Source organism: Magallana gigas, chromosome 5, assembly GCF_963853765.1.
Source record: "Magallana gigas chromosome 5, xbMagGiga1.1, whole genome shotgun sequence".
NCBI classification, from domain to species: Eukaryota; Metazoa; Mollusca; class Bivalvia; order Ostreida; family Ostreidae; genus Magallana; species Magallana gigas.
Window position 1 is genome coordinate 1171638 of NC_088857.1, and position 11869 is coordinate 1183506.

Below are 11869 nucleotides of genomic sequence, written 5' to 3' on the forward strand. Positions count from 1 at the left end.
AGAAAATACACAATTTCATTTAAATTTATTGCACACAGTATAGATAAATATAAAAAGTAAATAATTGCCTAATATGATTAATCGAAAAAAATTACACTGCAACATCATGTTTTACATGTATGTTTTAGGTTATAGCTTACAGAACCAAATCACATGTACAATGAAAACAGGCTACAAAATAAATATAAACAAATAGTCACACAAAATGTAGGAAAATCACAAATCGGATTTAGTTAACAACTGGTAGGGTAGTATGAAATCTTTGAAAAATTTAGAAGATATTTCCGTTAAGTTATTATCTTTTTCAGATTCTTATTCACAAAAAATAAATCATTAATAGTTATGAAGAAGAATATGACAATGAACACTTAGTCTATGAAAATATTTGCTACAGTAAATCTTAAAAAGAACAAATGTACATAAAGTCGAAACAAATTGTATAGTTTCAAGATCTTTTGTAATTTTGTGTTCTCCTTGTGCATTTTTTGGAGTTTTCCTTTATTTCTTGATAAACAACACAATCAATATATTAAGTCATCAATGCCCAACAACGGTTTCATTGCTTAGCCTTGATCTCTGATGCCACAATCTCCTTGTCACCAACAGCCTATACTGCACACTTGTAGATATAAGGCAGGTCAGGCAGGGAAGAAGGAAATGGCACTTGAAAAGAGGTAAATATTATGCACCAAATTCACTTTCAGTTTTCATCCCCAGAATCTGTATGATCAACCTGTCTGTCTGCCTGACTGGTTTGGTTCCTCTCAGCCTGCTCTCCTTCTGTCTGGTTCTTTTCTGCCTGGTTCGCCTTTGTCTGGTTCTCATTTGCCTGATTTCTTTCTGCATTGTCTTTTTGGGTGTCTTGATCATCCATTACTTTATTTTCATCCTCAGCATGGCAGACTGCACTCTGTGGCTGTTTTTCATCAGCTTCACTCTGTTTATTAACACTGTTCCCCTGTCCTGAAGTTTTCACAGAGTTGACAGGGTCTGCAGGGATATCAGACTGAGTCTTGAGAACTATATCATCCACTGACTTATTCTCTGTGTCTCTTTTCACTGTTGGTTGAATGTTTTTCATACGTGTACTGACTGCTTCGCCTTTGGGTTTTCCTACAGAGGAATCCTGTGTACAGAAAAAGTAATATATAAGTACGTCATGCCTTAACCTCCTATCATTTTTTGTAGACGCTGAATAACAAGCTAACATTTTTTTGTGTTCCTACATAAAACCTGAAAAGAAAAAAATAAAATAAAAGTTTGATCAATAATACAAATTGTTGATGAAATTCAACCACACCTTCCTGTCCAGGATGGACAACTCCTCGAACATGTTGACGGCGTTCATCACCATCTCCTTCATCTCGTTGTCTGTACAGCGGTCAGAAGCCAGCTCATTTCTCTGCCAAAAAAAAATTTAAAATAGCTAGAATCTTCATATGAAACTCCTCTAACAATATGGCCTCTATTGTATTCTTTGGTTTTAGTCTGAAAGTACCTCAGAAATTGACTGTCAACTATTGTCTATGTTGTTCTATTTACTTTCACAGATTTAATTACGGTACTGTTACATGTACATCACTGTTCACTTAACCCCACAATATATTGAACTCTGGTTAAAAATATGCTGCAATATATTGACATCCCTATAAAATATTGATTTTGTATTTAATCCCCCTCTACTGCAGAGGGGTCTATTTCTGTTGACAGTGCCTACATTTATTACACAGATATAACTTACCCATTCCCTGAGCGTGGAGTCTATTTCTGTTGACAGTGCCTACATTTATTACACAGATATATCTTACCCATCCCCAGACTGTGGGGTCTATTTCTGTTGACTGTGCCTACATTTATTACACAGATATAACTTACCCATCCCCTGAGTGTGGGGTCTATTTCTATTGACAGTGTCTACATTATTATACAGATATAACTTACCCATCCCCTGACTGTGGGGTCTATTTCTATTGACAGTGCCTACATTATTATACAGATATATCTTACCCATCCCCTGAGTGTGGGGTCTATTTCTATTGACAGTGTCTACATTATTATACAGATATAACTTACCCATCCCCTGACTGTGGGGTCTATTTCTATTGACTGTGCCTACATTTATTACACAGATATATCTTACCCATCCCCTGATTGTTGGATCGATTCCTGCCTCCAGAAGGAGGAACACCATTTCCTCATGGCCCCGATCACATGCCCAGTGTAAAGCCGTCCAACGGTTCTACAAGTACAGAGAGGGAGCTTAGTAAATAAATTATACAGGTACCTCATACGTTCTATACTCGCTGCAATAATGTAGCCCTATCCATTTTTTTCTAAGAAAATGTCAAATCAGAGACGGCTAAATTATTTTTGCTAGGACAATGCTCACAGTTCCAAATGCGTTGATTTCACAGCCGGCCTGGATCAGGGCAGTGGCCACCTCAGGATGGTTGTGGTAACTGGCAAACATCAGACCGGTGAAATCGGCCTACAAAAACAGACGTACTGTCATCTAGGAGCCTGACAATGGTTCTTTACAGTAGCTGAGCATTCAGAAATTGTTTAATACATGTACAAATACATATTTTAGGGAAAGTTATGGTATAAACTGTGTCTGTATTTATTAGTCCCCTACCGGTTTTCACCGGAGGGGACTATAGCTTTCCTCTGCATCCGTCAGTCTGTCCGTCTGTCTGTCCCACTTCAGTTTTCCACACTTTTTTTCTTTATGCGTTTGAGGAATGATATGAAATTTGCTGAACAGCTTCAAAATGTCAAACTACAGATCAAGTTTACACTTTTGTAGCGTCTGGTTGACATATTTTCGAGAAAATTATTTTTAATATTCCAATTTTTTAATGTTCGGGTTCGATATTCTGCATAACAGTGCATTGTTTTCACAATTTCCACAAACCGGTAGGGAACGTGTATTGCTTATGCAATACTCTCAGAATGCTTGTTTATATACATATTATATCAAGGTTATATACCCATACTTGGCTGGTGTAAAACTGAAAATGAAGTATATCATATTTGTAACCAATTTTCTCAATTGATTTCCATTGTAGTAGAAATGTTGAGATGTGTAAAGATAACATTATTCATTAAAAACCAAGCATTAAACTTGGCAACACGAGGTTGACAATGGTTTTCGAGGAAGTCAGTTTTAACTGTTGCCAAACAGGCACTATTTATTTTATTTTACTGAATGTCTTAATTTTAAAGAAAACTTTACTGCTGATGTGCAAACTTAACCGCAAAATTTACACCCATGTAAGAATTCGTTGTGTTGCCCATAAAAATGTGTTGCTAATGCTGAGGGTATAAATAGAACAAATCATAAAGTGCATCTAAACCAATCAGATTTCAGTATTTGACTTGAAAGTATAATAAAAACAAAATATTTTTTTTATAGATATTGGGTTTACTTTGGTCGACTTTTTTAAGATCCATGTACCAGTATTCACTATTGGGAAAAAAATATTTTCAGCATTTGTAGTATACAGTAAAACACGGTTATAGCGAACACGCTTATAAGGAATTGACGGTTACAGCGAAGTAATTTCTATTCCCCGTGACTTTATTACTTGTTTTAAACTTGGCGGACATTACGAATCACTCTTATAATGAAACAAAATCGCATGCCCCTGGCACTTTGTTATAAGCGTGTTTTACTGTACATATGGAAAAACATAAAATCATAGTATCTACATCAAAATATTAAACAGGTTTTTTATGGGAAAAAAAAATGTTTTGACTATAATTCAAACAAACTTGTGGGTAAACTGAAACAATTTTCTATATTTTTTCTTACCTCTCCTAGGTCACTACTCTTAGCATTGACATCACTTCCTGCCTCAATAAGACACTGGGCGATTTCTCCGAGCTGGAAATCCCCCTTCGCCTGTGACCGAGCTGTCTCATGTAGGGCTGTTCTCTCATCCTTAGAAAATAAAATGAATACTGTTCAACAGGTCTTTCTGAAGTTGCAATTTTTTGCAACTTGATTCTAAAATACATGTACATGTAAGTACATTTATTTCTTGCAAATCTATTTTCTATGATTTTTTAATTGATGATTATGAATACAATTGAAGACATATTTTAATATTGATTTTTTTGTAGTCTAAAAAACACTACAAAATTTTCACAAATAATAACAACCATGGAAAAATCTAGTTATTGTGTAATAGAGTGGAGGGTGTAAAAACCATCATATTGCCTATATTGCTTATATCCAGCATTAGCTTTTACTCTTCAATAAGCAGCACAGTCTCTACAGACTACCAAGTGGTTTCTTGGTCTTTTATTATACAAAACAAACCTTTGTTATACCACATGTGCTATTTGGAAACTGAACAAACACTAGATCGGGATCCTTGTATATGACCACATACACATGTTCTGATTGCAGGGAGTCTATCCCAGTTTCTACAGATATTATAGAGAGGGGTCCATCACCACACTTACTTTGTTTTGGATGCTGACATCTGCGCTGTTCTTCAGCAGACATTTAACGACGTCAAGCCTGTTCCAGTAGGCAGCACAGTGCAGGGGCGTCCAACCATTCTGTGGAATTAAATTTAACGTCAAGAAAAATGGGTAAAACAGGTAACTACCAGTAATTAATGAGAAATATGGGCATTGTCAATAAAGATTCACTAAAAAAGCTCATGTTGTGTTTGACTGATATAGAAATACAAGTTCTTGCAAGAATAGAAACTAAACTATGTTAAGTGTTTGAACTCTATTGTCTCAAACAGATATATGTAAAATTTAACAGTCAAAGGTTACATCAATAATCTTGATTTAAATAAATATGATAAATGAGAATTGAATAAATTTGTAAACTGAGCCTGGAGTAACAATTCTTTAGAGAAAATTGTTAGAAATGTTATCTATGGATACACACTTTTGCATGGTATTGCATGTTAAAATTGTATTAAAATATTTAATCTACTGTAGATTCTTAATGAAATGTGAGGAATTAATATCCGGGTGAAATAGCCGATTTTAAGATTTCGCTTTTATTTTTCAGACACATATAAACTAACCAGAACTATGATAAAAATTCAGCGTTTAAGATATTCTTGCAATTTGATGCAAAATGGAAATCATGATATTAAGCAGTTGTGTAAAATAGGGAATTTACAATATGCTATAATATGCACATATTGAAAATTATATCAAAATAGCATGTGAAGATTGTAAAGATGTGTACATAATTTTTCATTCCAAGAAATAAAATCATTTGAAAAAACTCTCCAAAAGTGACATATTTTCATAGAATATTACAGGAACAGTAGGGACAGACAACTAATAAATGTCACTTTCTGACCTTTTCTTGAGTGTTGACCTCTGACCCTGCATCCAATAGAATCTGTACGACCTCAAAGTGACCTTTCATGGCAGCATGATGAATGGGCAGATTCCCCCTCTGTAAATAAAAGAAAATTATGTATTTTACTGACTGATGTTGTGAAAATTTACCAACAATCAACCAGACATTTCATTAACATCTAAAATATTACTCAATTAAAATTTCTGCCACATCATATTCCCCCTTATGCACTCTATCATATTCTAAATGATAATCCATTTGAATACATCCCTTTATATGTGAATAATCAGGATTGAAGCTAAAGTGATTCAAACATCATGGTTGATTAGAATTTACATGTACCTTTTGTTATTATCTATATATCTACTGTGGAATCATTAGATTTCATAGTGACTCAATTTCCGTGGAATTCGTGGGTACCTCTCATAAATAAACATCCTCTATGAATTAATAAATTAGGGTTTTAAAGTCATATATCCTTATATTGGTATAAGAGAATACATAAAATTATGTCCCTATGAACCTGTATAATTTAAAGAATCCACAAAAAATTGGCCCCCACGAATTTAACTGATTCCACAGTATTTAATTACAAATAATTACTAGACTGATAAAACATACCACATCCTTGACATTAACATTCGCCCCTTTGTCCAGGAGCATTCTAACAATCTCTGGTTTGCCTTGGGATGCTACATGTATTGGACAGCAGTCATGCTGGAAAAAATAATAAAGAAAGTGTAAAGTTTAAACATTACTGTTATTCCTCTCTCTCTCTCTCTCTCTCTCTCTGTCTCTCTCTCTCTGTCTCTCTCTCTCTCTCAATAAGACAAAAGAATAGCTCATTCTAAAAAAATTCTGTTTAACAGTCCCTAATAAATTCGTTTTGACAGTTTTTTTAATCAATACATTTCAAAATTCAACTTTCATAACAATGGAAAAAGTATTTGAAAAAAATTAAAATACTGCTGTGATGCCATTGTTTAGTCCCATCAGTTTAAAATTCTACCTGTGACAGTTTGAACAGTAGTGAGCTTCTTAATATCAGACCGTTACCAGTGGTTGCAGTAGTTACGGTATATCCTTCAAAATCGGACTGTCTCAGGTAAATTAACAATGAAATTCAATGGCAGTTTTTTAAATATGATATATGCCTCAAACAGTTCAGTACGAAAAATATCAGACAGTTCTCGACCCAAATGGGCCTCGTAACTCTCTGATATTTTTTTCATACGGAACTGTATTCGTCATATATCCATTGCAGGTGTCATTACAGTATTTCACTGAAGGTTCACGTCAAAACATGGCTGAGGCAAAATAATTCCCAAATTTTCCTTTGAATTTGGGGTGTTTCCGCTCGAGACAGGAGCTGATTCTTTTCATGAGATGAAAAACAATGTGTAAGAGGTCTAACTATCCCGGTTTTGTAATAATGCGGGGTCATTTGAATTTTTTATGCTTTGTAACGGGATGAGCGGAGGCTACTCCAAACAACAACAAGACATCTTAAATTTAACAAAATTTAATAACAAAAAAAATAAGAGAAAGAAAGAAAAGATAGAAATATAAACACTAAACCACACAAACACTCACACAACTTTCACTCAACAAGAAAAAATATGATGTTTATACAAATGACCAAAAATAACTTAGAAGAGTGTCCGAATCTCCGGGGCTGTAGTCCTGGACCAACTACGGACAACCACAACTAGAGTAGTTTCGTCACCACAATCATCATCATCACCACTATCGTCAACATCATCAACTACAACACCATAATCATAATAGACATCATCGTCATCACCATAATCATCTACTTCATAATCATCACCGACGTCACCATAATCATCATCGACATGACCATCATCATCATCGTAGTCATCGACATCATAACATCATCGTCGTCATCAACATGAACATCGCATCGTCATCGACTTCACCATGAACGACATCATCTACACCATCATCATCGACATGACCATCATCATCATCGTAGTCATCGACATCATAACATCAACAATATGACACTACAATAAGTGTACAAGTGACACCATAACACCATAATAAAAACAATATTGTATAATACATCATATAAGTATCTCACTGATAGTATCAAACTATGATAATGTATAAATAGTATTATATTAAAGGCAACATCTCAAAATATTGTAAGTATATGGTAACTAAGTCATTTGTTTACAGTAAACAATATGGCGTCTGAGACTTCCGGTGACGCACTTCCGCCCAAGTAGTTAAGTGGAAAAAGTGACAATAAATTGTAAAATAAAATAACGCATAGAAAATAGCCCTTTAAATCACCGTTTCTTTATACAGCAATAGCACAAACTGTACTATAGAAAAAGACGAATTCCATTTAAACACTCTCGCTAAAGTCACACATCAGTGAACACACAGGTAACTCTACAGTGAACAATGGTCAAGGTGACTTTATAGGACGACTGCGTAATACTAATAAAAAGGCAAAAATTTACAAATAAACTACACCAAACTAAATAAATACTTACCACGGTCAGCTATCCGTGTCCGCGTCAAATGCTGAACTTGTGAAACTAAAACATGCCACACAGGCTTCTAACACGATACCCCCTTCACACACTAAGCACGTCTTAATCGCTGGACAGCTCGGCCGGGTATAACTTAGCGCCTATTGTTAGGGTCGGCCAAGCACGTTGCAAAGAATTATGGGAAAAATAAAATCGGGTGTGTTCGATATGAACAGTGATTGTCACATGCTTGTTGTTTCCGGAGGGGGGTGAAAAGTCCTGGGCTTGATTTTCAGGCACGTGTAACTTCGAGGTAAACAAAGTCTCATGCCTTGCTGGATGCATGTGTGTATTTTGCTAGAAAATTGTAAATGAAGCGTTGTTTAAAAAGATGTCAAGAGGATTTTTTCCATAAGTTCATTTTGAATATTTAATCTGTATGTAAAGTTGTGCAAATTTGGTAAGAATATATTGCAAAATTTAATACTGTACTGCAACTAGAAAGAATAATCTTACCATGACCAGGCTACGCTCAGGTCACAGTAAGAATTCGTCCCATATACTTGCAATGTAGCAGCCGCAAAGCGGATCAGCTTAGCATCGATTTTAAGTCTGTTAAAAATAATTTGCAGGGGAAAAGCACTTTTTTATACATTACAAACCTTTTTGAACATGCATATGTAGTTTAGTCCACAAAATATCCATTTAATGAGTCATACCAAGGCATTTTGTTAAAATACACGTTTGAATTTGCCTACCATTTTGTCAGAAATCGCACTCGGAATGTCTCAGATTTTATCATTAACATGGCGACCATAAACAGCGAATTTTCAAACGTGATGTTAAAAGTGGCAGTGATTTCGTTGCAAAAACAGTTAATGTGGTAATATGGGATTATAAAAGAGCAACATTGTAGGTATTTGAGACCAATTATATGAAAATTTAGGCCAGATACAGTGCGATATATTTTTGTGATCGGCTTCGGCCGATCACTGTTGTGTCCATATGTGGCATCCGGCAAATGCTTCCATGTGCGCACACATTCCGCTTTCATAAGTAATTCTTTTAATAACTTGAAGTTTGGTTTAGTATTTATATAACATTTTACTCAGTTTTATTTCAATTCATTTACCTTAAGAGATGCAAACATATATAAAATACAGTTCGACCTGTTAATTCAAGAATGCGTATTTTGTCTCACGCGTAAGAATTTCCATTCATTCAGTAATGCAGTTGACCTCGATGAACTGACCTCAATCATAAGAAAATGCTCCATGAACTGACCTCGATCTATTGATGTTGCATAATAGAAGCTAGGAAGACGGCTTGATTTATAAACAAGGTTACGTTATAATGCGACCTCAATAGCAAGTTATGATGGCATTCAATGTTTTTCAGTCACATTAAATTATTTCTTTGTATACGTGTTTACTCTTAATGCTCTTTGAAGAGCCCTGATGAAATTATGGTGTACAGATTCAAAATATTCTATGTTTTGTCAAAAATACAGTACTTTTTAAATTATTTTACATCAAACTGATCATGTTGATTGCTTCTAGCTATCAATATATCATTATTGCCGATCATTCCTTTAAAAGGAATACTTGTTTTTATTTGCTACAAAGCGAGTATATGGGATGAGTTCTATCGTTAAACCGGTTCCGTAGGACATCTGTCTTTTTAACGATAGAACATTCTATATTTAGTGCAACCTACATATCCAAGATATCAGACAATCTGTTTCTAAATTTCCTTCAGTTTTCCATTTAATAATTTCCTTACTTTTCCATCTCAATTTGTGGATCAAAATGAAATAAGGGGTTGAATATGGTGTGGACTGAGATTTGAACAGTCGAAACAATGGTTTGTGTTTTGCACTGTCTTACTGTGTATGACACCCAGTTGACATCAATATCTCCTTCCTCCAAGAACTTCTTCACTCTGTCTTTGTGGCCGAACCCACAGGCTTCCCAGAATGCCTCTTGTCTGGACGCCGCTTGACCCATGATGTACAACTGATGGGGAAATATTCGACTTTTTATCCTCACATTCTTCTTCGACCTCTTTGAAAATCAACACCGGATCACGCACAGCTCATTTACTACAAAAACCGAAACTGGGGGAAAATTTATTTCCGTACTCTCTCTCTCTCTCAAAATAAAATAGGTAAGTATGTATTGTTTTCTTGTAAAAAAAAATACCCCCACACACCAAAAAAATTCGGGTTGAACTTTAAAAATACGAGAATTTTACTCATCAATAGGCATTGGTATTACGTACGTTGGTCTGGGACATCTGTCGATATTAATGTGGATTAAAGTACATTAAAAAGTTTTCATCGGTTAAGAATTTTTAAATTTTACATTATTTATTTAATTTAATTAAGTCTCGAAATCATGACTTACAGATTCGTAGCAAACCCTCCAACCCACTGCGCTACGCTGTTCGGTGACAATATTGAGAAAGAAACTTCTTATATAATTGGAATTCATTTTATTGTTTATTTCGATAAACGTCACAACATATGGAGGTGTCCCATACCACCTTAATTTTGGCTACAAGCAGAACAGATTTCTATAAAGTGCGTAAAAGACACGACACACAGAAGCGACGCCGATGTTCTTATATGGATTTAACTTTTAGACTGTAAGCATACGCATACCGGCTTTTTAAAAATCAAACTAGAGTTGATGTGGACGCCAATTTCTGCCCCAACGCATTATGTAAACTAAGGTTTCAGCGAAAGCAAATCCCATCTCTTTTCAAAAAGATATAGAACAGAACATCCATCTCTAATTTATAGATCCCAGAACAGACAAGAAAATGAAATCAATACAATTACAAGGGAAAGATATGAATGGTGTAACAATTATCAAAGTATCAAATTTATACTAGCTATAATTTTAATGCCTATTAATATTTCTCCATAAATGTTCAAGTGTATTGACGCTTTTGTGATATGTTTAGATATACACGTTTGTCATAACTATACACTGTATGGGTGACCCATGATTTTCCACGCATGTGTATTTTTTTTTCATGAGCTAAAATTTTGATATTACTGCAATGTCGTCAGTTATAATCTATACAATGTAGCTAAAAGCGACGAAGACATGGATTCCCTCCTCGATCAAATTTTATGCAAATTATAAATCCACGGAAAGATATGCGATTTTTCTATACGTTAAATTCAACAGTGTTAAAAGTGTGGGAAGGGGGAGGGGTCCGTAGCATGAGTGTCCTACATGTAGCTTAATATTATTCCTCCTTAACACTATCTGCCAGATATTTATATACAATAAAAACATATATATATATATTTCAACTCCATATGGTTTAATTATAACCTTCTCGTTGAATCGATTAGGGAGGTCACGAATTATTCATAAGAAGTTGGGAGTCAGTCAAGCAGAACAAAGGTACAACACATACGTCAGGTACGGAAGAATCTTTCGGGCCTGGGTCGGTCCTTTAATAGTTTTGGGGGGAACGATTACCCGACATTCGGTAATTGTGATATTGATCCCGCCTGTGTAAACATTAGCAGACCGGACATCGAGAGAGCAGACGACCGCGGTGAAAAGCAGTCGAGAACTGACCGACGTCTCGATCGGATCTACATGTACACACCGGAGCAATGGCAATGTTTAGGAAGTGAATCTCTAACAGGCGAGTACTAATTCTCAGTCACGTTTCAATACTCAGTGTCTCTATTTCTTTGAATATCGTAAACTATAAGTTGTAGCCTTGACTTGTTGCTTGGTTATGTGCCATTCCGTGTTTGAATTGATAACAGGACAAGATATGAGTTATACAACATGCCCCAACGATATGCACATTGCTTGCTCCGTCTATTAATATACAGACCCTGAATAAGGCGTGTTATTTAATTAAAGAGAATCTTGACTTCGATCGGCAAGACTTGACATATTTTTACTTTGAATTACTGCAACTTTAAAAACCCAGAGCAGTGTATCGGTTCCTTTTGTCTATATATGTCTGAAGGACGCGAGTGTTACATAAC

The 11869-nt window shown here is 35.2% G+C and overlaps 1 protein-coding gene and 1 long non-coding RNA gene across 2 annotated transcripts; one reads left to right on the plus strand and one right to left on the minus strand.

The window, feature by feature from the left end:
* Positions 1–616: 616 nt before the first annotated feature.
* Positions 617–5345, plus strand: LOC136275485 (uncharacterized). Its single transcript, XR_010714064.1, has 3 exons — positions 617–674; positions 4415–4611; positions 5039–5345. It is a non-coding gene; the product is annotated as an uncharacterized lncRNA (long non-coding RNA).
* Positions 669–9947, minus strand: LOC105329536 (poly [ADP-ribose] polymerase tankyrase-2). The gene is made up of 9 exons (XM_034458076.2): positions 9732–9947; positions 5963–6058; positions 5339–5437; positions 4471–4569; positions 3815–3943; positions 2390–2488; positions 2141–2239; positions 1301–1402; positions 669–1126 (listed from the first exon to the last, which is right to left on the minus strand). Exons 1-9 carry the CDS (start codon positions 9849–9851, stop codon positions 701–703), a joined length of 1269 nt encoding a protein of 422 aa, XP_034313967.2. The 5' UTR covers positions 9852–9947; the 3' UTR covers positions 669–700.
* Between the last annotated feature and the right edge of the window lie 1922 nt (positions 9948–11869).